Source organism: Hemibagrus wyckioides, linkage group LG25 (genome assembly GCF_019097595.1).
Source record: "Hemibagrus wyckioides isolate EC202008001 linkage group LG25, SWU_Hwy_1.0, whole genome shotgun sequence".
NCBI lineage: Eukaryota > Metazoa > Chordata > Actinopteri > Siluriformes > Bagridae > Hemibagrus > Hemibagrus wyckioides.
This window is the reverse complement of record NC_080734.1, coordinates 5,396,866-5,423,771: the sequence shown is the minus strand read 5'-3', so window position 1 is coordinate 5,423,771 and position 26,906 is coordinate 5,396,866. Positions and strand designations below refer to the sequence as shown.

The following is a 26,906-nucleotide window of genomic DNA, read 5'->3' as shown; positions in this document are numbered from 1 at the left end:
ATGCCGAGGTTCCACTGTATTATTATTATTATTATTATTATTATTATTATTATTATTTTATTATTATTATTATTATCATTAGCTTTTGTTTTTTAAATATAATATCTGCTGTATGGCCATCCATAAGGACCATGGACTATGTCTCCTGTTGCTTTTTTTTGTTTTTATTCTAAGATTAAATGTTATATAAATGTCAGATTTAAGTAGAATTTAAGATTTTTACATTGTCATTTACGGCATTCAGCAGAAGGCTTTATCCAGAGCAGCTTTCAGAAGTGTTTTTGAAGACTCTGTCAATAAAAATACATCGACACTAGTTCACTAAGAATCACTGAAATGAACCAAAATTAATTCTATCTACTCTAAAATCATAAGCGTTATTATAACCATTACAGTGTTTTACTGTATCAGTGTGAAACCAATCACTGATCCAATAATGAGTAAAACACCCAAGCCCAAATTTCTGAAGGCTCCAGTAGTGCAGCTGGGGTAATAGCAGTGTAATGATGGGGTCAGAGCCCTTCTGTAAATAGCTCTGGATCGAGCCTTCTGCTAATTACATTATATAATTATTATTATATGTATATATATATATAACATTGGGAAAATAAATAAAAATCTTGCTGTTCTTTCAAATTCCACAAGATACACACACACACACCACAAGTACACACATACACAAAGTTAGACACACTTTTAGACTTCAATCCCTCAGTTTCATATTGAATTTTCTGAGTTTATCGAGTGGGATAGAATATAAATTTTAAAAAGGGAAATGGTTAAAGTGATCAATATAAAATCATAGAGCTAGTTTGAAGTTTTAGTCAGTAAGAAAATAGTGTATTTAAATGCAAATAACTATAAATAAATAGATAAATCTATAAATGAGCTTCAATTTCCACAGACAGGCAGATCCACAGCTTGTATATCATCCCACAATCCATTTCTGATCACTTTTAAATAGATTAATGCATTCTGCGATTATATTTTCTTTAGAAAATGGATTAATACATATCTCTAGAAAACTATAATACCATATCTATCTTTTTCAGCTTTATTTCCAAATTTTCACCTCACAACATCAGACTACTGAAAGGTAACAGTTCTGAAAATGAACAAAAATATGAAAAAGTAGAATATCAGAGATGGAAAAGTCATCAGACTACTGATTTAATACTTCATAGAGCCACCTTTTGCTTGCAGTACAGCCATTGGTCTTTTTTCTGGTTTAGCTTTGCACACCTAGATTAGGGAAAATTTGCCCATTCTTCCTCACAGAATTGCTCAAGTTCAGTCAAATTCCATGGTGAGTGACGATGAACTGCTCTTCATCTCCCAACAGATCGGATTTAAGTCAGGGCTCTGACTCGGCCACTTAAGTACATTCACCTTCCTACCCTTAAGCCACTGCATTGTTCTTTTGGCGTGTTTAGGGTCATTGTCGTGTTGGAAGGTGAATGATCTGCCCATCTTCAACTGTCTAGCAGAGAGACACAGATTTTCCTCAACAATTTGGATGTACTTGGCAGCATCCATTTTCTCTTCAATCCTGAACAATCACTCAGTCCTCGCTGAAGAGAAACACCTCCACAACATAATGCTGAATTTCTATAGGCACTGTACATATAATATAAAAGAGTATAATGTAGTAACATAGAAACTGTGAGATAGAATTAGTTACAAATATGTCAAGAAGTCCAGTACGTACATATTAGTCTGATACGATGGAGTAAATATTTACAGAATATTTCTGTTTAGTTTTGGACTTTTACACAGAGTTACAAGGAGAGGAATCAGCTTCATGGATCATCTTAAGGCATCACACCAACTCAGTACCACACCCTGTCTGTTATAGCACATAGCAGGAGGCCTGGGTTCCAAAAACAGGGTAATACAGAGCCTAGCAAAAGTGTTTGGTGTGTTTCCTCTTTTATTTAGATTTTATGTAAAGGAGCTAGTCCAGATTGTTGATGTGGAATGAAACAAATAAGATTAAAACTGCTAACTCGGCTAGTAAGAAGACACACTTCCTGGTTTTTCCAGCATGAACGACCGCAAACACTCAGTCCAGTTCACTTTTTTTAAGAAGTAACAGTACCAGGAACTACTGGGACAATTCCTTGTCAGACCACACTGACAGGTGTTTCCTTACCGTTTGTTTAACCTCACGTGTTTCCCCACATGTCTTGTGCCATGCCTCTCCTAAATGTTCTGTTTCCCACCTTGTCACCAGTTTCCCATCATTCCTAAAGTGTTGCTGTGTTTATACCTGCCCGTCAGTATCTGTCTTTATCAAGTCGTTGTTCATGTTGCGTTTGGTTTTTAGCTCCTCTGTTCTGTTTAAACTTCTAGTGATGAGCAAACTGCTTAAAAATCCTAAGAGTATAAAGCCCTACAGGATTAGATGGAAATTGGGAGGCTTTTAAAGGTAAAGATGAGGAAAATGTTTGTGATTTGATTAAACACCAATTAGTTTCTGGGCAGTGAGACCAGCAAAATGTTGGATGTCCAGTAATAGTGAATACATCTGGGAAGACTCAATCCACCTACTGCACACCTCCTCTGAAGAACATGTTTATTAACCATGATGGAGTCTTCCCAGATAAAGAAGGATACAGATTGATTGATTGATTGATTGATTGATTGATTGATTGATAAAATAGATTTGGGCTGGTAAACTTTGAAACAAATAAAGAAATCTCTGAAGTATTTTACTGATTGTATCCTGATTGTGTATATATATATACTAATTAAAAAAAATGATTAAACAAACAAAACAAAACAAAAAATAAATAAAAATAGAAAACAGATACTTATTTGCCCTCACTGTACTGTATTTAAGGGTTAAAGAATTATAAAAGAGACGAACGACACTCACCTTATATAGTCCACATTTATTGTATACCAAAAATACATTAACAAATTTACTATGACAAATTAAATGTACTAAAGCATGTAACATGTAAAGAGTTTTCTGTATGGAAGAACATGTGTTTATAAATGTATCACACACTTAACTTTCAGTAATATGATGCTACTTTGATTCAATACACTATATTGCCAAAAGTTTTGGGACACCCCTCCAAATCATTGAATTCAGGTGTTGTTTTTCAGGGGTTGTTCCAGTGAAAAGAACTCTTAATGCTTCAGCTTCATACCAAGACATTTTGGACAATTTCATGCTCCCAACTTTGTGGGAACAGTTTGGGGATGACCCCTTCCTGTTCCAACATGACTGTACACCAGTGACCAAAGCAAGGTCCATAAAGACATGGATGAGTGAGTTTGGTGTGAAGGAACTTCACAAGTCCTGACCTCAACCTGATAGAACACCTTTGGGATGAATTAGAGTGGAGACTGTGACCCAGACCTTCTCGTCCAACATCAGTGTCTGACCTCACAAATGCGCTTCTAGAGGAATGGTCAAAAATTCTCATAAACACACTCCTAAACCTTGTGGAAAGCCTTCCCAGAAGAGTTATAGCTGCAAAGGGCGGGACAACTCCATATTACATTCATGTGCATGTAAAGGGAGATGTCCCAAAACTTTTGGCAATATAGTGTATCATGAGTATCTCAACATTTTAAAAAACCTAAATGTTTTAATACATGAATTAAAATTAACTGTGCATGTATTAAAATCCATATTAGAGAGGTCATTTTAGATGTTGTGATATGATACTTTTCTATGAATACTTTTACATCATAATTCTTTCATTTTCTGTTTAGATTCTATGTTTATATTTATTAATAATGCTAGGTGAAGAGACATTCGTATTAAACATACTGAAATGTAGGTTTTTTGTTTTTTGGTAAGTAAAAATAAAAACAACAAATGTCTCCAGTAATTAGCAGATCCTGCAAACTAACATCTGAGTAGAGTCTATAATGGTTATAAGAGACATCTGTGATTCAGATTTTAAGAGGCTTTGTTTCAGTTGTAGAGTGTTTTGTGGGTTTGTTTACACTGTGAGAGCTTCCAGAAAGGTTTTACAGTAAAGGATGTTTACAGTCTATACATGCAGACTTATAGAATTTTTAATACTATCCAGATACACCTTCAGCTTCCTGCTCTACATAATTAGGAAATAAAACCATTAGGTATGTGCTGTTATAGGAAAATAATCAACAATGTGCTGGTATGATGCAATCTGATGCAATTTAGTTCGGAGTTACTGTTACCACTCGAAAATTTATTGTTTTCGAATGAGTACACATCCTACGATTGGTATCATATAGCTTTTATCCGTTATATATATAGCTTTTATCCGTTATCCGTTTATAGCTCCATTTACCGTTAATAAAGGACGTTTCAAAGCCATTTTGGTTCAAAAATCGCTTACACACATTCTCTTTTGCACAACTGTACTACATGTATATTTCTGCACTTTAACAATATATAAGATTCTATATTCATATTCATTTCATTCACACCACAACACTGTATTCAGATACTACTTGTTCTATATTTTATATAACTATTTCTATTGCAATTGTCCACCCTATTTCTCTTTATGGCCTATATGTCCCGATTTTATTTTATTTGATGTTATATTTATTTACCTTAGTGTTAATTCTATTTTTTATAGAAAATAGAATATATTTTATATCAAAGCAAGCTCCATAAAGACATGGGTGAGTGAGTTTGGTGTGGAGGAACTTGACTGGCCTGCCTAATTCATCCCAAAGGTGTTCTATTTGTCTTGTTTACATGCATACGTCACTTTACATTGATCTTGTTTACATGTACACGTCACTTTAATATTTGTATCTCTTTGCACTCACTGTCAAACACTATTCTTTTGCACAGAGTCGGTGTTATGTGTCTTGTTTGTCTGCACTGTCTTGTCTTGTCATCCTGTGCACTTATGTTGTATGTTTAGTTTCTAAAGAACGCACCTTGTAGTATAGTTTAGCTCTTTGTGTGTCCGTGTCACCTGTACTTTGTTTTTGTTCTGTGTAGCACCTCTGGTCCGGGAGGACTTCATCGTGTACTGCATCAGCTATATATGGTTGAAGTGACAATAAAACTTCTTTGACTTGGACTTTGACTTCTATCGGGTTGAGGTCAGGATTCCGTGAAGTTCCTCCACACCAGACTGTTCCCACAAAGTTGGGAAATTGTCCAAAATGTCTTGGTATGAAGCTGAAGCATTAAGAGTTCCTTTCACTGGAACTAAGGGGCCGAGCCCAACACCTGAAAAACAACACCTGGATTCAATGATTTCGAGAGGTGTCCCAAAACTTTTGCCAATATGGTGTATATTTCTATTGTACATCATATTCATAATTCTTTGTATATATATATATATATATATATATATATATATATATATATATATATATTATAATTATAGTTATAATATATAGTTATAATTGGAAAAACATTCCTTACATGTTTTAACTTTAACTCAGATACTGATTCATGGTATGTTGACTAATTTATTTTTTAAAAAAAAGGGGATAAATTTGACTGTTGATATAATGTTGGGCTTATTTTCTTCCTTTTCAAAAGTTATAAAAAGGAAAATAAAGAAAAATCAAGAGTTAAAGGGATAAAAACAACTTAATAAAAGTCGGCTTGTCCATGCTGAGTGGGAGTCTGAGGGAAGAAGTCGTGTAAAGCCGGCCAGTGTAGTGAGAGCAGGGGGCTGTGGTCTCGAGTGGAGAACTTTATAACGTTAGTCAATAAGTCTGGTGATACTCTTTGTCATGTTTAGATATCAATATGTGGGATTTTTTCCCCCTTTAACACTATCTTAACCGTTAGTTATTGGGTTATCGTATCCATTTTGTTTTGCATGCAAACAATGTGAATAACTGACCAAAACAAAGCACAATCCTGAACAGGCTAGTCACCTGTCATGCTAGGCTAGCTCTAGCTAAACTAACGAGTTAACTAACTAGCTCTATAGCTGCTATATAACATAATGGCTCGCTCTGGAAAACTATTTATCTAAAATCTATAATCTAAAAAATGTGCTATTTAAACACAAAAAACGTTTAAACAGTTTAATTGCATGGCTAGCTGTGTAGGTAGATGCTAACACCTAGTTTGCCTCCTTGTTTATCGAGCTAGCTAACTAACAAACAATTGTAAATTAAAACGAATTTTGGTGAAATAATGTCACGTTTAGAGACTGGCGATGTCAAAACGGCGTCTCCGCGGTATGACTTGAATGCAGAATAAATAAACATTTTAATAAGATTTTTTTTGGACGTTTTATTGTCGCAGGCCTGGATGTCCTCCTCGGACTTTCCTGTTGTGGATGAACCGAAGGGAAGCACACGAACGGCGGTTAGAGCGCCTTACAACAGGACGGGCAGCCTAGCTTATGTGCGGTAGTCAAACCTGCCAAACGGGTTGAGAAGTCATAATGGCAGGTAAGTTTACACCTTAATGGATATTTTTTTCCCTTTTCTTTTCTGTTCAGAGATTTATTTATTTATTTACATTTTCTAAACAGCCTTTCGCTGAAGGTGTAGCGGATGCAAATCAATGCAAAGTAAACAGAAACATATGACTGGTCTTATGGTGAGATCTCGGACACGTTTAATTTTAATTCTTGTTATAATTTAGGCGAATTTCACCAACATACTCCACCTTTTCAGTCATTAAGCCAATTATTCAACCGTCCATAATAATTTGCCTATTTATTTGAGTCTCAGTGCTTTTTATTCCGTAATTTTCTTAAATCTTTCCGATGACGAACTCATCAGGACCAAGTCCACATACTTCATAGACAGTTTGCTGACCTCTGAATCAATCATCTGACTGACCATCCATTTATCTTGGTAAATCCACTACCTGGAGTTTATCCCTGGGGGCAATGGGTATGAGGTGTAAATATATCCCCTGGTCTCTCATTTACATCTAATGACTATTTAAAGCTGGTCTACCTAAGGGCATGTTTTTTTGGAAGTTGGGAAGAAACCGGAGAACCTGGAGGGAACCAACATGGACATTAGGAGAACATGTGAAACTCCAAATCATTGAATAACTCCTACTGAGCTGTGAAGAAGCAGCACTACTCGCTGTTACTGTTGCTTTTACCGTGTCAGCTGTTAAAGTTTCGACTCTCTGACAGTAAACAGACTTGCGATTTCTCATCTACCATTTACTGATTCTTTAAATTGTAGTGACAACCATCATAGAAAATTAAAAAGTTGATGTGTTAGAAGCAGGAACATGGGCAACTGAAGGATTTGAGCGAGTTTGACAAGGGCCAAATTGTGATGGCTAGACCACTGGATCAGAGCATCTCCAAAACTGCAGCTCTTGTGGGGTGTTCCCGTGTCTGCAGTGGTCAGTATCTATCAAAAGTGTTCCAAGGAAGGTGACAGTGGTGAACCGGAGACAGGGTCATGTGCGGTCAAGGCTCACTGATGCACGTGGGGAGTGAAGGCTGGTCCGTGTGATCTGATCCAACAGACGAGCTACTGTTGGATCCAACAGATGAGCAAACTGCTGAAGAAGTTAATGCTGGTTCTGATAGAAAGGGGTCAGAATACACAGTGCAGGACGGGTCAGGGCTGTTTTGGCAGCAAAAGGTGGACCAACACAAGATTAGGCCATGATTTTATGATTGGTCGGTGTATATTCTGAGCTCTTTTTAGTCTTGGCAATGCTTGTCCAGGCTTCTCAGGAGAAAGTAGTAAAAGTGGAACCTCTAATTCATTCTGGAGAGAGTTCTTAAGGTGAAAATGCGTATTGTGAAATGAATTTTCCCATAAGAAATAATGTAAATACAGATAATCCATCTCAGCAACCCAAAACATGACCAATATTCCCAATATGAAGCGTATGTAAACTGTATGGCTGCATACAAAGAACTGACCCAAGACAAGCATTCCATGTCAAGGCTCCTCACAGGAGAAGGGTGTCTGTCAAATCCCAGGAATGTAAATGTACTATAAAACGCTGGTACTGGTCACCTTTTAATTGTGTAGCGATCAACTGTAAAAAAAAATTGTGTAACTTACCCAGGACTGCAAATCTCTGTAACCCTCAGTGTTTTCTCTCTCTCTCTCTCTCTCTCTCTCTCTCTCTCTCACACTTTATCGCTCTCACTCTCTCTCTCACTTTATCGCTCTTGCGCTCTCTCTCTCTCTCTCTCTCTCTCTCTCTCTCTCTCTCTCTCTCTCTCCAGCTCTACATCTCTCTCTCTCTCTCTCTCTCTCTCTCTAACTCTCTCTCTCTCTCTCTCTCTCTCCCTCTCCTAATTAACAAACATGTCACTGACACAATGCATTCACTGTGCCACCTCTCACATTGTCTGCTCTAGCAGTGAGGAAGAAGTGAAAGAGGATGAAAGTTTTAAAGCTCCCATGTGAAGCACAGCGCTGAAGACTTGGCTCAGGAAAGCTGCTCTTTCTCGAGGCTGAAAAGTTTCCTGCTTCATGTTGAAAATCAGCAGTTTGTCGCTCTAGCAGATAGATTTTAAACCCCGGTGCTGCTTGTGGACCGTTTCTTTGTGTCTCGGAAAACTTTGAGCTGTCCGTATACGGATTTCACTCGGTCTCCTTACACACCTGATGTTGTACAGGTGTGTAAATCTGTTGCGTCTGTGGTTTTAAGCCTGGTTGTTGTTGTGCTAGTGATTTTAAGTGTAAAAGGACAGGATGCTTGCGCAGCCGCCCGCTCTCGAGCCCCACACCACACACAGGCTGGCACTGGATTGCCGGAGCTGGCTGGATCATCGCCAGGCCCGTGGTAAGAGCTCCTTTATCTGCCTCCCTCGACACTTTGTTCTCTCACACACACACACACACACACACACACACGTCTTACTGTCATTACTACCCATGTTTTACCTTCAAAATTAGAAATACAAAATTTAAATCTATCCTTAACCACAATAACCAAAAGGAAATATTTTAGGCCTTTAAAAAAAAAAATTATATTATAACTAAAATAAACACACAAAAATATAAATAAAATATAAATAAAAGGTTTTTGGTTGTAATCCACAAGTTCTGTCCCCAAATGTTAGATATTCCTTGTGTTTAAAAAAAAAAAAAGACACTTTTTTTCATTTCTGAAAACCTTGAGTATCAAAGAATATTAATACCTATTTTATGTTTATTTTTATTAAATTATTAAGCTTAAAAATGCTTTTAATTAAAAAAATTAGCTCTTAAAAATACTCAGTTAAACTAAAACACGGCAGAAATCACCTACACTGTAAATATTGTAAAAATAATAATCATTAATAAACAATAATCCATTTTTTGTAACAATATTGTTATTTTTCCAGTATTATGAAGACAATACAGAGTATACAGGAAATGTAAAATTACAAAACAACAAAAAAAAAATTACAAAAAGAAACAAATTCCTTATCTTATTTTATGAATACAGATTTATAATGTATAATTAAAAAAAAACCCAACCAAGTCTCTTTTTTAAAATGTTGAGATACTCATGATACACTATATTGCCGCTAGTTGTCTTGCCCTTTACAGCTGTAACAGCTTCAACTCTTCTAGGAAGGCTTTCCACAAGGTTTAGGAGTGTGTTCATGGGAATTTTTGACCATTCCTCTAGAAGCACATTTGTGAGGTCAGGCACTGATGTTGGACGAGAAGGTCTGCCTATCATTCTCCGCTCTAATTCATCCCAAAGGTGTTCCATCAGGTTGAGGTCAGGACTCTGTGAAGTTCCTCCACACCAAACTCCCTCATCCATGTCTTTATGGAGCTTGCTTTGGTCACTGGTGTACAGTCATGTTGGAACAGGAAGGGGTCATCTCCAAACTGTTCCCACAAAATTGGGAGAATGAAATTGTCCAAAATGTCTTGGTATGAAGCTGAAGCATTAAGAGTTCCTTTCACTGGAACTAAGAGGCCGAGTCCAACACCTGAATTCAATGATTTGGAGGGGTGTCCCAAAACTTTTGGCAATTCAGTGTATTTCATAAAAATATACTGTGACCTAAATTATCAACAATATCAATATTATATATTGTGAAATTGTGCAGCCAGAACACACACACACACAGGAGTAAACACTACTGGACCTTACCTTGGTTGGTGAAGAGGAGTAGTTTCTGTCTCACAGTGAGTTTTGTCCATCTGCTATTTGCTGAGTGGAAATGGTTCACATTCTGCTTATGTTTCTGTTGTGGACACTAAAAATAATTACACCGAGGTTGTTGGGTAGGAACCTTAATAACCATTCAAGTCTATAACTGTTGAATTCTTGATTCTGATTGGTCAGAAGGTGTTGATTCATTTGCTTTAATAGCAGCTCTGACTGTGATGTAGCTCAGACTCATAAGTTTAGATTAATACGTTATTGTTTCTTTGGCAACAACGGGAAAATCTTCAGGGCAGATTGGGGTTGAGATGACGTCTGTTGGAACAGGAAGAACTATTGATCCGAAGTGCATCACATGATAGATAGATAGATAGATAGATAGATAGATAGATAGATAGATAGATAGATAGATAGATAGATAGATAGATAGATAGATCGATCATCCCAATGGGAAATTTACAAAAAACATGGTGGAGGCAGTGATGTGGCACTGGTACGTGTCTCTGACACTGGAACTGGGTCACTGGTTACTGATGATTTCAGTGACTGCTGATGGATGTCGCAGGATGAAATGTGAAGTGTATATAGCTGATATACACTGATCAGACATAACACTATGACCATCTGCCTAATATTGTGTTGGTCCACCTTTTGCTGCCAAAACAGCCCTGACCCATCAAGACATGGACTCCACTAGATCCCTGAAGGTGTGCTGTGGTATCTGGCACCAAGATGTTAGCAGCAAATACTTTAAGTCCTGTAGGTTGCAAAGTGGGGCTTTCATGGTCCCCACCCGCTGCTTACAGGACTTAAAGGATACTTTTGATAGATACTGACCAATGCAGACCAGGAACACCCCACAAGAACTGCAGTTTTGGAGATGCTCTGATCCAGTGGTCTAGCCATCACAATTTGACTTAGCATTTGGTGATGTCCACAAAGTCCAGATTTCAGTCATTGACTCACTGCATCTACTTTTGAGCCTGTGGATCAAAAATAGATGGACTATGATGCAAATGGCTGCAATATGTAACATAAAAGCTTAAACATCTTGAATTAATGCTGAAAGTCAACACCAGTCACGTCTCCACTGCTTCACCCATCATGATGGGGTGTTGCTGTCCAAATACTTATGAATCCGACTGTAGAACATTGGATCTGAAATTAAATAAACAGCACATAATGAAGGTTTTCAAACAGTGGATTAAATACAGCACTTTTAAAAAATAAATAAATAAATGCATCTTTCTTTTTAATGAACCAAAAGTATTTGGACAAATGAATTATCATAATTTAGCAAAAATGTTCAATACTTGGTTGCAAATCATTTGAAACCTGAGACCTAAAGACTTTGCTTGGTGTTCTGCCTGGTCTTTACAGCAGCTCTCTTCACTTTCTGCTTGTTCTTGGGGCTTCAGCATGAACCTTTTATACACCTCACAGTTCATCCCGCTGCTTCACCCAGCGGTCACATCATCAGTATATATACAAAATGAACAAGTTTTATTGATCAGGTGCGCTTCCGATCATGAGCAGTTCCTTTCTTTCTCCATCATTCTGCTATAAGATGATGATCTCATCTCTTTAGATATGTTTGGCAAATCATAAAAAGCGGCCTTTCTTTTGTTCATCCATCACAGTGATGTGGTGTTTTTGAGTCTACTCGTGATCCTGAGCTCACCAGTGCATTTTTCTTTTTAATAATGTAGTTGATTTGGTCAAACATGATTTGTTTTTTGCCATCTCTCTGATGGTTTTGTTGGGATTGCTTTGCTGTTGAGGTCACAGGACCAGATGTAAAAAGCAGATGTTGAAATCAGATGTAAACCTTATATCTGTGTACTTGTGTGTAAAATAATGAGCGAAGAACACGGAACAGCTGGGTAGCCAATCGTCCCGTTACTTCTGGTTCCTTAAAACGGTGGGTCAGGCTGTTCCTTCACATGATTTGGATGTAAATACAGTGGATCCTTGGCATACAAATTTACTTGTTTTTGAAATTTTGCAAGAAATTTGCATCGGCATACGAAGCTTTTTCGGCATGAGAAGAAACCAAACTGAACCGAATCGTCCGGGAGGCGTTCCAAACTTGTTAGCGTCAGTGGAAAGCCAAGCGAAGCCAGCCAAAGTGAGTTTCTGAATTATTTTTCAGTCAGTGAAAGCTGTTTTGGAAAGAGTCAACCCACGATACCAGCGTTGTCTTCAGCATGCGTTCAAAAGCTAGGTGATTTTTGGGGTGTTTTTGTTGACAGATTGGTGGTGTGGGTGATCTGTTCTATTTTTAGCCCAAGCTTGGTGGCACGACTTCCTGTGAGGACCCTAGACATGGAATGCCTGTCTTGGGTCCGTTCTTTGTAAGCATCCATACAGTGTACATACGCTTCATATTGGGAATATTTTTGGGTGTCTGGACTGGATTATCTGCATTTACATTATTTCTCATGGGAGAATTTGTTTTTCAATACAAATTCTCTCCTTAGGAACTCGCCTCCAGAATGAATTAAACTCGTATAACGAGGTTCCACTGTAAGGTCAGATTGAAAGCTGAAATTTTGAATTTCATCAGAAGAACAATAACTTTGTCAGTGTCCCAATATTTATGTAGATGTGTGTGTGTGTGGGGACAGGTTTTCATATTATATTTGTGGAGGCATTTGGCCAGTCCACATGAATTAGATGCATTAGTTATCTTTTTGAAGGTCTTCGTAGATAAAGTAAGGGGTGTGTGTGAGAGAGAGAGAGAGAGAGAGGGGGAGAGAGAGAGAGAGAGCGCGCGCGCGCGCGTGTGTGAGAGAGCATGTGAGAGAGAATGCTCAAGAGAGAAAGAGAGAGGGAGTGAGAGAGCGTGCGCACAAGCGAGAGAGAGGGAGTAAAAGAGAGAGAATGTGAGAGAGAATGCTAATGAGAGAGAAAGTGTGTGAGAGAGCGTGCGCGCGAGCGAGAGAGAGCGAGTAAAAGAGAGAGAGAGCGTGAGAGTGCAGATGCTCATGAGAGAGAGGGAGAGAGAGAGTGCTGCAGAAAAGCCGCAGGGTGACTGAGGTTGAGGAACGACGGGTAATAAACGATGATGTTTCCTGTGAGAGAAAAAGAGACGGGGAGGCAGGAAAAGCTCTGAAAGTGGGAGGAGCTTCTGTTGCTCTAACACTTGCCCCCGCCCCTTCTTGCTTCATCCCCCCGAGAGCTGATTGGTGTACAGGAGGCGTGTGCTGCCGTGTGGATAATCAGCAGTTTTTTTTCCAGCACTTGGGAGCACAGTCAGGGAAAGCCAAGGTCATCATGCCTCGCTCATCAGTTCCCTGTGCACGCATCTGAGTGTGTGTTTCCCTGCGTGTGTGTGTGTGTTGACGGAAGAGAGGCGTGTGTGTGTGTGTTTGTGTACGTGAGCATCGCTGTAGCTGCATCAGAGTAGCTGCAGGCTAGGACGAGGAAACAGCATCTTTACGGTCTTCTCTGTCCATGTACGGTAAGCACTGCAGTTCTCTCGTGTGTGTGTGTGTGTGTGTGTGTGTGTGAAGGATTTAAATCATATCAGCATGCACAAGGTCATCTCTTGTCCGAACACGTTTTTGCTCTGATGTCCTTCACACACCGGCGTGTCGTTTACACGAGGAAGCTGGTGATGATGCGCAGCTCGTCTCCGACTATCCTCCTTCCGTCTATTTACACTCTCTGGCTCTGCAGGAAACCACGCCGTGGAACTCTGCTCCGGACGATGTGATTGGTCACGCTTCGGGCTGACGCACAGCACCGTCCGCGGGTCGGTATCGATTTGTTCGAGCCTCAACCGGGTTTCAGCGCTAACGCTGACTCAGCAAGCTCGTCATGCCACGCTGAGAGTCGCGTGATGTCATGATACGCAACCAGTGTAAACGCAGACGTGTCGTGACGATCCGCAGCTCTTTTTATGGATACGCCGACGTCAGGTTCATATTTCTGTAAAACATCAGCCGCTACATCCACTAGCTACATCACCGTGTGGGAGAGAGTCTAAAACAAACCATACTTTTAAATATATTTTAAAATATTAAGCATATTTCGCAATTGTGCAGTTAGAATAAAAACCATTTTGTGCATTTAATTAAAAAAAAAAAATGTTTTCGAACGGATCTCATCAAAATTTCCTTGCTTTTAGTGTCATTTATTTTTCTCAAAATTAATTATTAATTATACTTTTTTTTTTAAGGCATAACATCTAAAATACTTATGTATTTTTTCTCACATCACTCAGTCTAGTACCTAATTAATTAATCAATCAGTTAATTAATTTTAATTGAGATCTTTTCATTGACTCTCTCTCTGTTTCTCTCTCTCATATTTTTTTCTGCAGTCTGATCACAACAAATGTATCCGTGGAAAATGAGACAGTGAAATATGCAAAATACTTTATTTTTGTAAAAAAAAATTTAACAGTGTTTAAATAATGTTTATGCAATATACATAAATATTATGTAAAAATTATTATTTTTTTACATATTTTAATGGTAAAAAAAAGTTACCATGTTAGAATGCGGAATCGATTTAAATGTCTTTTATTTTACCATTTTAAAATTCATTTTTATTATTAATATATATTTATTTTATTTGTTTATTATTAATGATTTAAATATTAAGTATTTATTACAAATGAGAAAAAATAAATTAATTTATAAGTTTATAATTATAATTAATTAATATTGCCCATCCCCCCCTTGCATTTTCTCCCTAATTTCAGCTCCTCCCTATCACATACTTTGACTGAGTTACATGAAGCCACCCACGTCTGTCCAAACTGCTGCTCATACTGGGTCACGTTGCAGCGTCACACACTTTGAGGACAGCGCTGTCTGCCCTCTTCCTGATACACCAACCCACAGGATTGGCTATTGTCACTGTGACAGGCGAAACAGAGAACGCCCCTCCCCCTCGGACAGCGGGGCCAGTTTTGCTCTCTCGACTCACGTATAGACTCACGTATATATCAGTGAGGTGACCTTCATGATAAATGACCTAGCATAGTTTTATTTTTATTTACTCATGTTTTAATTTTTTAAATTTATTTATAATTTATATTTATAATTAAAATTTTCCTATTAAATATATAGACAAACACAAAAACGTATGTTCGTTGATATGGTGAAGCTTTCCGTCTGGACGTCCTCGGGATCGAGGGCACTCTTATTACAGATGAGGGAGAGAGACAGTGATAAGGGTACGACTGTTTCTAGCTTGCTGTTTCACAGCATTAAATGTAACTATAAACGGATAAAAAGTATCTTTAATAAATGTAAAAAATAACTTGTTTATTGGACATCGTGGAGTGTACCTTTAAACGGATAAAAAGTACAATGAGTTGCTTCTTTAATAAGTGAAAGTGCAATAGTTAACAGATAGCTGTTGTATAAGGGAATTAAAACGCATGTTTATCTTCTGTAACTCGGCTTCATCACACCACCGAGGTGTAGATTATTTTCCTTTCCTTGTCCTAAGGGGATGTGTTAGCTCAGGATGGTGATTCTGGTTATGAAGCTGTAATTAATAAATAATTAATAGTGAGTGTGGCACTGAAGATAAACCTGCTGCTGCTCGTCTTCAATTTCATAAAAATAGCAGAAAGTGGGCTCAGGATCTCTCTTACATAACAGTGCTGAAGGGCAGCATATAATCCCTCTCTCTCTCTCTCTCTCTCTCTCTCACTCTTCCTTCCTCCCTCTCTCTCTCTCTTCCCCTCTCTCTCTTCCTTCCTCTATCTCTCTCTCTCTTTCTCTGTCTCCCCTGATGTGACCCAATCACACTAATGCATTCAGACTGCTGATCCTGGCTGTGGGATTTTGAAGCATGGGAGTGTTTGTGTACATTTGTTGTAAAGGAGAAGTCCTGAAGTGTGTGTGTGTGTGTGTGTGTGTGTGTGTGTATGTTTACACACCGATTCAGAGGAGGAAGTCTTTGAGGAAATCCTGCATAGAGAGCTTATTAGCATGACCGAGAAGCGTGTTAACCTCGTCTCAGAGCCATGTGTGATGTGGAATAAGACAGAAGTGTTAATGTGGGACAGCAGGTGAGCGAGTGGGAGGTTCTTAAAAAATACTCAAACACTCCGTAATCACGCTTCTGTTCCAGACTCCAGACATTCCAGAGAGGAATTTAGTCACCCAGAGCTTCCTGAAGATCTCATTCATGCTGAAATGCTCTGGAGATACTCGGTGTGAAGCAGCAGATTTCAGTGGTGGAGTCATTGTCTTTGAACAATCTTTTAAGTGAACGACTCGTTCTTTACTCGTATTTTTCTCAGACTATCTACACAGCGAGAGATGTTCCCCTGTCTCTCTCTCTCTCGGTCTCTCTCTCTCATGGTCTCTCTCTTTCTCCCTCTCTCTCTCCCTTTCTCGCTGTCTCTCTCTCTCTCTTTCTCCCTCCCCTTTTCCCCCTCTCCCTCTTTCTCTCTCCCTCCCTTTTCCCCCCTCTATCCCCCGTTCTCCCTCTATCCCTCTTTCTCCCCCCTCTCTTTTTTTCCCTTTTTCTCTCTTTCTCTCTCTCTCCCTCTTTCTCTCCCTCCCTCTCTCTTTCCCCTTCCTCTTTCTCCATTTCCCACTGTCTCTCTCTCTTTGTTTCTCCCTCTCCTTTGCCTTCAATCCCTCTTTCTCTCCCCCTCCCTTTTTATCCCTCTTTCTCCCCCCTCTCTTTTTCTCTCTCTTTCTCCCCCGCTCTCTCTTTCTTCCCCTTCTCTTTCTCCTTCTCTCCCTCTTTTTCTCCCTCCCTCTCTCTTTCCACTCCCCCCCTCTCACCCCGCCCCCCCCCAAAAGGAGCGATGCTGAGCGAAGTCTTAACATTTTCTCATCATTGTGATCCTGATTAATTCATCCTGACTCATTTGGGGTTAATTGAGCAGTTGTACCTAGAGAAATGCTGATCCATGGGAACGTTTTGGCTCGAGTCAGGAACGAGGCCGTGAGTCAGGTTTTGCTTAAGCAGCAGTTCATTTTATTAAATTACAGCTCGCTTTTTCCTCTCATAAGGTGTCTCTATATCTCTGATTTTCTTTTCTCTCCATCATCTGTTCATTTCCCTCTTTTTCCCCTACATTTTTAAAAATAGTAAAGTGATTATTGTTTGCTTCTTTTAATTAAAATCAAGACTTTGGTTCTTCTTATTTCCCAACAAGAAGCTTATCTGCTTTTTGTCTGCTTGCTTATTTATTTATTTCTAATGATCAATTATTAAATATTAATATGTATATTAACTAAATAAAGTATTTAGTATGAAATATAAATATGAAATATTAATTATTATATATATATTTTTAAGTTGTTAGTTGTGTATTTATTTGTTTATTTATTTATTATAATTATTATTAGTGGTATTTTGACCTATATTTAGACATTGCTTTCACATCCAGAATTTTTTTCTCTTTTTTTATTTTATTTCATTATTCTTTCCACATCACTTTTGGCAGATGTCCTCAAGTGACTTGCATTTATCCTATTTCACAGAACTGGACAGTTGAGGGTTAAGGGCCTTACTCGAGCCCAGCAGTGGCAGCTTGCCAGTGCTAGGATTCGAACTTACAATTATATTTTATCTGAAGCAAAGGAAAAACTCCCTGTGATGATAAGAGGAAGAAACCTTGAGAGGAACCAGAACCCATCCTCATCTGGGTGACTATAGTGTGAATATAATAATATATGTTATTTCCTTTCTACAACTTTATGTAGTCAAGTAGAATGGAGTAACCATTTTACACCACAGCAATGATTATAATTTATTAACAAGATGCTTTTCAGTTGTTTATAACACAGTTCTTAAAATCCACATAAAAAACCCCTCACACTGATGAAGTTCTCCTCTGTTTTCCCCGTATAGGAATATTCTAGACCATACTGATGCTGATGATCTTAACTCCCAGCATGCCGTCTGTTCAGTTTAAACGCAACAGTCATTGCTGGATTGAACCGAAATTGAAACACAGCCCTGGCTGAACCCAAGCAGGCAGTAAAAGCCGCCTCAGCTGATTGATTTTATTGGCACACATCCACGGGGGTTATCAGTCCCAACGCTAAAAGCATAATCTGTGTTGTTCCACTCGCTCACAGGGTTCTCATTAGCATATGGGAAATCGGTTCCTGCACTGTAAGCGAAATGAAATGGTGTCCAAAGATGTGTCAGGATTTATAGATTGGCGGTGTCATGATTAGAACATACGTACTGAATATAAGACATTATAAAGGTGCAGGATTCAGGTCCAGTACTTTATTTCGACTTCAGAACCAGTGCATGAGGAAACCTTTTGGTTCAGAAGGTTTGTTTTTGCATGTATTTGGGCCTCTTATAGACTCATTTCATTCTCTAATTGGGAAGCGCCCAGCGCAGGCAGATAATTCTCCTGTAAGAATTAATTACGTAAAAACCCTCTTAAACAAGAAAAAACTGGCAGAGTAAAGACTGGCAGAGCTTTTTTCCAGTGACATACTGATTGATGAAGGTGGGCACAGAATCGGTGCTCTCGCTCCTGGACGAATGCGATTCGTATAAAGCTTTTTATGCGCAGTGACTCAACTAGACAGCTGAGTTTCCCAGTGGTCCAGCGGCAGGATCCCGCTCTCTCATCACTCATCAAAACCTTCTTAGCTAATGCCAACTCTTTACTGGACTGCTATAGCTTCTGGGGGCGGGGCTCTGGGTTGTCATCTTCCAAATATGCTTTAAATACGAGTAGATTATTTTGTCATCAAGTTTGTCGTACTTGATCATAGGTAGGTCACATGACCATAACATGCCTGTAGACTGTACATTATAGTAGATCTGTGACTCGGATCAATATCAAGACTGTCGTTATTTCTGAGATAAAGTGTAATTTGTGAGTCACGTGTCTCCACATACAGCGTGACACGGTTATGCCGAGACGGATCCCGGTTCTATGAAACCGCACGTTTAATCCTCCCTCCACTCTATATATATATATATATATATATATATATATATATATATATATATATATATATATATATATATATATATATATATATATATATATATATATATTTATACGCTGTAAAGAAATTCTCCGACTTTATTTCTGTTGATCTGTAATTGTGTTGTTGTTGATGGAATGAGTGGGTGGTGATCATAGAGCTCAGTGTGGTGCGCCTGGTGTACAGCTGCATGGTACACGTGACGGGGATACTGCACGTGTTAAAGCCTCAGCTAGGGTTAGACTGAAGCGACGCTGCTCATTGAATGGTCAACAGAAATGTCCCGATTTAAGTCTCTGACTAGAGCGGTGGCTTTTCCCGTCATCCTCACGATGCCACATCGCACTTCGATCATCAAACGTAAAGCGTTTCTCAAACGAGACCTGGATAAAATCCTGTATCCAGCGAGGCTGAATCCCCAAATCTCTTCTTATTTACTTTTGTATGCTCACTACAACAAAATAATGCACCTGAACACCTGAGAAAACTACCTTAGATTCAGAACAAGCTGCTGAAGCATGGCCATCTTATGTTGCAAAAGTATTGTTCAGTACAGTTCACCCTGTTAGGAGACCTAAACATTTTAGCATGAAGTAAATGCTCCAGAAAAAAGATGAGTTTTTCTCCAGTTCTACTATTACTGTACGATTTACATTTATTAGATGGTTCTATAACAAGTATTGGATTATTCATGCTGTTACCTGAGGAATAATGCAAATTTTAACGGTATGTGATCCCCTCTCTCTCTCGCTCTCTCTCTGAACTCGTCTCAGTTTCTCTTCCATCATCCTGTTTTCTCTCTGCAGGTGGTTCTGTGTAGCATAACACCCACAGATACACAGCCATCCAGAATCTGTCCTTGTTATCAGCCAGATTGGAGATGAACTCGCAGCACATACACGACTGTATTAGTCATAGGACACCCCTGTGCCCAGTCTCACACACACACACACACACACACACACACACACATACAGAGTTTCTCACTATTTCACTCTGTCTCGCAGTCTCTCTCTTGTATCTCTCTCTTGTATTTCTCTCTCTTTCTAAAAGGAGAGGTTTCAGTAAAGTTCTCTGACTCTGGAATAATGTAATAAGCTGTTTATTACCTGTATTTTATAAGCACAAAGTAAACTGCACGCATTCTGACATTTCCCTGTGCACTGAACTCCGTGTGTTTCACCACCTAATAATCAGGTCATGATGTAGAGACTGAGTACTAGAGCAGTATTTTTTATGTGACCTCTTTATTTTCTCAGCTATAAATCATGTGATGTCTGATCAGGGGGCGGTTCAGCGAGCAGCTGAACATTTAGCCAGCCAGCCAGCTGTTCACTTATCCATCCAACCATCCAGCTGCTCACTTATCCATCCATCCATCCAGCCAGCCAGCCAGCCAGCCAGCCACTTATCCAGCCATCCAGCCAATCACTCATCACTTTATCAAATAATCCATCCTCTAACTCACCCTTCCATACATACATCTATCCATCCATACATCTATCCATCCATGCGTCTATCCAGCCACTCACTCAGCGATTTTATCAATCCATACATCCTCTAACTCATTCACTCATCCATCCATCCATTCATCCATCCATCCAGCTACTCAGTTAGCCAGCCAGCCAGCCAGCCAGCCTATCATCAATTTATCCAATAATCCATCCTCTAACTCACCCATCCATCCATCCATCCATCTGTCTATCCAGCCACTCACTCATCGATTTTTATCAATCCATCCATCCTCTAACTCGCTCATCCTTTCATTCATTCATCCATTCATCCAGCCAATTAAATTTCAGTCCATCCGTCCACTTGCTCACTCACTCACTCGCTCACTCAGCCATCCATCCATCCATCTACTAAGTCATCCTTCATTTCCATCTTTACATCGTTCCATCTATCCATTTATCCATCCATTCATCTACATCATTTCTCTTCTTACTTCCATCTTCCTTACGTCCATCCATCCACCCACTTATCCATCCTTCAACTCAGTGACAGCTAAAGCTGACACAAGATGTGTAAGAAAAAGGACATGTGGTGTGTCATCTGCATGTGAGGAGAAATACGCTTAATAGTCGTGTTTTGTATTCAAAAATCTTTGAAATCTGTACCAAGTTCTGCAAATTCTCTTGGTTCTGTCGTGACCGGGTCTGTGTGTACATTTAGTCCAGCTGGATCCTGGTCATGATATAATCCCACTCAGGCCATTTCTGTGGCTGGCTGTCACCGCTAGTTAATCCTCTGACAGCGGTGCTTCAGCTCCTGGGTTATTATCAGCCTGGAAAAACATCACACACAGCGATGTAGTCATCACATCCTCCATCCAGAGAAGCCTGGGCTTTGAGTTATTAGTATGTCGATGGACACAAACTTCAACGCTGCGTGCTCTCTCTTCCAGAATCCGATTTCACCCGAGTGCATTTTATAAATCGGTCCATCTTTTAAATCAAATGAACAGAGTAGAGTTAAAGAAGGATTGAAGTTGGAGATGTAATTGATAGACTGTGTGTAGCTTGTTTTCTTAAGTAGGGAAAAAGACGACAAGCGGCTACTTATTTTATTTTTTTTAACGCAGTTTCAGATGGTAAAAAAGCTCTTTTAAATGACGAGTGGAAAGAGAAGATGAGGATGACCCAATCCTGCTGCAAAAAGGCAAATCCCCTAAACATAAAAATCTCCATAATCTCCGAGTAAATATTTCACTGATCCTCCAGCTGCTCTCCCAACTACTTCTTATCCTTCTTCCTTCACTGAGAGGATAATTAGCACATAACACAGTTTAATTAAAACAAGAGGGATGAAGAGGCACCTAAAAATAAGACCTGAAAAAATGAAGAGGCACCTAAAAAAAATCCTGAATATAATACAACATGGCACATTTAGGGCATTTTTAAGCAGTAAAAAAAGATGAGAGGATTTCAGTCAGTCCTGTGGCACAGTGGAGATAAGCTAGATGGAGCAAGTAGGTGAGTGAAGTGGGGTAAGGAGGGGAACATTTTATCCTCGGTATTAAAATAGATCAGCAGACGCAGGCTTCGTGGCTTTGAGCACTTTCAGAAAGACGCTCCCTCAGTGACGTAGAGAGGAGTGCAAAACCGACTCGAGTTTCTCTCCGTCTTATCGAACGCTCTCTTCCTTTGTTTCCTCATAACATTTTAGCATTTAGATGTTTCCAGTTCTGCTTTGAGTCAGGATAAGGGGACAAACCTGACTCATCACTGCTGTCGAGTGTCAGCCAATCAGATTGTTCCTGCATATCAGCAGAGAGCACAGAGATGGCAGCTAGCCCGTTTCACAACAAGGTTGTATTTAGGAAAGGAGGTTAGGTTCGTGTTGTCGACGATTGGTTGCTTTTAATCCTTAACCTTTTATACACAATGTTGCCAAACGTTTTGGGACACCCCTCCAAGTCATTGAATTCAGGTGTTGTTTTTCAGGGGTTGGACTCGGCCTCTTAGTTCCAGTGAAAGTAACTTTTAATGCTCCAGCATACCAAGACATTTTGGACAATTTCATGCTCCCAACTTTGTGGGAACAGTTTGGGGATGACCCCTTCCTGTTCCAACATGACTGTATACCAGTGCACAAAGCAAGGTCCATAAAGACATGGATGAGTGAGTTTGGTGTGGAGGAACTTCAGAGTCCTGACCTCAACCTGATAGAACACGTTTGGGATGAGACTGCGAGACAGACCTTCTCGTCCAACATCAGTGCCTGACCTCATAAATGCACTTCCAATGGAATGGTCAAAAATTCAAAAGAGTTGAAGCTGTTATAGCTGCAAAGGGCAGGCCAACTCCATATTACATTCATGTGCGTGTAAAAGCAGACGTCCCAGTTTTGGCCTGGCTCGCAGTCTCCACAGAGTCCTGACCTCAACCTGATAGAGCAGCTTTGGGATGAATTAGAGTGAAGTTCCTCCACACCAAACTCACTCATCCATGTCTTTATGGACCTTGCTTCGTGCACTGGTGTACAGTCATGTTGGAACAGGAAGGGGTCAACTCCAAACTGTTCCCACAAAGTTGGGAGAATGAAATTGTCCAAAATGTCTTGGTATGAAGCTGAAGCATTAAGAGTTCCTTTCACTGGAACTAAGGGGCCGAGTCTAACCTGAAAAACAACACCTGAATTCAGTATTGTATAAAAAGAGGCCTGTAATGCAAGATGCAGTTGGTAAAGTTGACATCTTGGCTCTATGTGTAAGCTGCAGACGTATTTATATCATCGCTGAACCTTTAGAATGCTTTATTTTTGGTCAGTCTATAATAAAATCGGCTCCGCAAACCTGCTGTCACTTTTAGCTGATCAAGAAGAAATGATTAGCAGATCAAGAAGAAATGAATCAAGAAGCAGCTAGGGTCAGAGCAATTATACAGCATCTCTGGAGCAGAGAGGGTTAAGGGGCTTTGAATGAGGGCCCATCATTGGCAGCATGGTGGGGTTGGGGCTTGAACCCCAAACATTCTGATCAATAGCCCAGAGCTTTAACCATTGCCCCTTACAGCAAGTACTCGTACCTTTGATTTGGATGGACATTTCCCAATGGAAGCATGACTGTAACGGACTGTAATGTAAATTGAGGAACACCACAGTCAGTGGGAGTATTGGATGAACAAAGAATGTCCTGTGACTGAGGAAGGACCTGATGATGAGAATATTATGATCTGTGATGAACAGACACCTTTTAACAAGCCAGACTCTGCTATGAAAGAGGCTTTAAAATCAGACTGGAAAGTCTATCATTCTATCTCTGATATCAGTCTAATAATCTTCAGATATTCTTTTTATATTAAGGCAACACTACTGCATATTTAAAGCTTATATTTTTCCCCTTTCCTTTGAGCTCAACTTCCTAAAGCGGGATATGAGAAGAAAGGTAGTTCACTGTGACACATAAATCAGTGATGAGTATTAACTATAACTTACCAGTAATGTTTAGAAATGAATTTCTGAATACTACAATGTGATCCTCACTCTCATGTTTAACTAAACCATGTCCAGATGTTTAACAGCTGAGTGAAACTGGTCATCAATGTCAACACAGACGTCCAGATGATTAAGGATTTCTGCCTAAAGAAATATTTACATTTCACTTTCACAAATGATTAACACTGGATTAATTAAAGTTTCCTCTATCCTGAGCCAACTCAGAAGCAGAAGTGTTTGTCTTTACGTACTGCTCAAGGTCTCGTTGTGTTGCAAACAGTTTTTTTATAGTCTCTTACGCACAAGAGATGTTCCCCTGGGGTTTGATGATCGCCTGGTGTTTTTCCATTCTAATATCTCTCTCTCTCTCTCTCTCTCTCTCTCTCAGGAGTGTGTGGTTGTTGCTGTGGGGCTTTTAGGCCCCGCTACAAGAGGCTTGTTGACAACATATTTCCTGAAGATCCAGAGGTGAGAGACGATCCTGCTTCCTGAGGAGAGAAAATCCTCTTAAACTCCCTTTACCTTTTATCATCACGTAACCAGACGGAGGGCCAGATAGACTTTTTATAGATCACAGCCACCTTGTTCACAAGGATTCAAACTGTACTTACACTTCATAGGACCCCTAAATAGCATGGACACCAATCCTGTGTAACATCTCCATCTGTTATTCATGCCTCTGAGGAAAGTGTTTGAGTGCACACAAACACCTTCATGTAGTGACACAGGTAGCCGCGAAAGAGAGTTTTAGTTAGTTAACTAGTTAGTGTGCTAATACTAGCTGTTTCATACGTATAAGCTCTGTGTGTGAGATGTTAGCTGTGTCACTTATGACTTACACTATGCATTATGTACTCCATCATCTAGTGTATGAACATTAGAAGGGTCATATTTTGTCAAATGGAACACTGTGGAAGTTTTTTTAAACAGGAAGTATAAGCCGTTTCCCAGGCGCTGGAAAATGACGTCAAACGTATGTAACGTGGCGCTTTGGAAAAATTAATCACACAGCATGGACTTAAAGACGTATTTAAGACGTCTCCTCCACCTGAGTTTCGTCAATTGTCTTGAAAATGTTTTCTTGTCCAGCGTCAGGGTGTGGTAGCCCCGCCCCTTTTCCTTTATGTAAGCAAAATGCTCAGTTCGTGAAGTGTCGAACATTCCACACTTATTTTTTTCCCCCTATCATCCTGGTGCTTGAAGTGCACTCCTTCTTCTGCTCATTATTTATACTGAATTGCTCGTATAGGGTTGAGGGTTCGACTCGTTAAAAGGCAGTTAAACGAGTCTCTGTTAGGACGCCTGTATCGAGTCGAAGTTGGATATTCAGGGACGAGTCTTCAGCTGTTCCACTTTCATGTGCGACGAAACAACTGAGCATGAAGCACTGAGTATGCTAAATCGGACCCTGCATCTCTGACTGCAGTGGTGTGCAGTAATATTCCAGGATCATCAGAATGACAAGGAAATTCACGTCAGCTCTAGTGCTTTCAAACAAGATGACTTGGAACATCTCTTTAATCGCACTTGACCGTTCTGATTGTAAATTAATACCGCAGGAAATTTTTTTACATTCCTGATAGTTTGTACTGTAGCTTTGGAAAATAGTGTTTTATCCTGGGTTTTAATCTCCAAACATCTTTTTATCATTGTTTCTCTGTGGTTCATTAGCTTGTGTGTGTGTGTGTGTGTGTGTGTGTGTGTGTGTGTGTAGGACGGGTTGGTGAAGGCCAACATGGAGAAGCTGACCTTCTATGCTCTGTCTGCTCCAGAGAAGCTGGACCGAATAGGAGCGTACCTGTCTGAGAGGCTGTGCCGTGATGTAGCCAGACACAGATACGGGTAGGTGAAAGTACTGATTGGTTCCTTTAAGCTGAAACATCTCACTTGTTTATCTTCTCTCCATCTCTCTCTCTCTCTCTCTCTCTCTCTCCCCGTTAGTTACGTGTGTATCGCGATGGAGGCTCTGGATCAGCTCCTAATGGCGTGCCACTGTCAGAGCATCAACCTGTTCGTGGAGAGTTTCTTAAAGATGGTGCGCAAACTCCTGGAGGCCGACAAGCCCAACCTGCAGATACTGGGAACCAACTCGGTACGTACCATTCACGCTGTGTAACAAACACTGGTTCCAAAATTATTGGCACCCTCTACATCCTAGAATAACAGCCTCTTCCTGGGAAGCTGGGAATAGTAACACAAGGTCATAGACATCCTCTTCAACAGGGTTCGACTCCCGAGGACACTGATTTTGTTCCCACGACATGTTGAGCTGAACGCATGCTTCAAGTCAAATCAAGTCATGAAGCTTGTATTAATAAAGTATGTGTGTTTGTATACAGTATTGTGTGTTTATATACAGTATGGTGTGTGTGTATATATATACACTACCAGTCAAAAGTTTGGACACACCTTTTAATTCAATGTTTTTTTGTTTAGGGATTTATTTTCTACATTCTAGAACAATACTGGAGATTTCAAAACTATGAAATAACACACATGGACTTAAGTAATCCATATGTAACGACAACAAAAAACAGTCAGTTGTTATTTTAAGACACGAAGGTCAGGTGTTCTGGAATAGTTCTGTTGCAAGAACAGTATTGTCAAGTGCATTTGCAAAACCCATCAAGCACCATGATGAAACTGTCTCACATGAAGACCATCCCAGTAAAGCAAGACCAAAACTTACCTCTGCTGCAGAGGAGAAGTTCATTTGGAGTTACCAGCCTCAGAAATCACCAATAACAGCACCACAGATTAGAGCCGTTATGAAGGCTTTACAGAGCATCAGTAGCAGACATATCTCAATATCAACTGTTCAAAGGACATTACTGTGTATTTCTGCCGCTTCAGCATTGTTTTACAATGTAGAAAGAAATAAACATCAGGAAAGACCATGGAATTAGAAGATGTGTCTAAACTTTTGACTGGTAGTGTACATTACTGTGTGTTTTTATAATTGTAGAAGCATAAAAATTAATGTGCAG

The 26,906-nt window shown here is 39.5% G+C and overlaps 1 protein-coding gene across 3 annotated transcripts in view; it reads left to right on the top strand.

Moving 5' to 3' along the window:
• Nucleotides 1–5,580: 5,580 nt before the first annotated feature.
• Nucleotides 5,581–26,906, top strand: part of efr3bb (EFR3 homolog Bb (S. cerevisiae)) — a 46,990-nt gene continuing 25,664 nt past the window's right edge. Inside the window, exons 1-5 of one of the 3 annotated variants that reach the window (XM_058379080.1) lie at nucleotides 5,581–5,680; nucleotides 6,236–6,384; nucleotides 24,308–24,387; nucleotides 25,634–25,761; nucleotides 25,861–26,011. In XM_058379080.1, coding sequence (XP_058235063.1) covers nucleotides 6,378–6,384; nucleotides 24,308–24,387; nucleotides 25,634–25,761; nucleotides 25,861–26,011 — 366 coding nt within the window. In that variant the 5' untranslated portion in view covers nucleotides 5,581–5,680; nucleotides 6,236–6,377. Of the gene's footprint in view, nucleotides 5,681–6,235; nucleotides 6,385–8,300; nucleotides 8,714–13,277; nucleotides 13,503–24,307; nucleotides 24,388–25,633; nucleotides 25,762–25,860; nucleotides 26,012–26,906 lie in introns of those variants that run through there. The other 2 variants (XM_058379079.1, XM_058379081.1) reach the window with 2 other exon arrangements.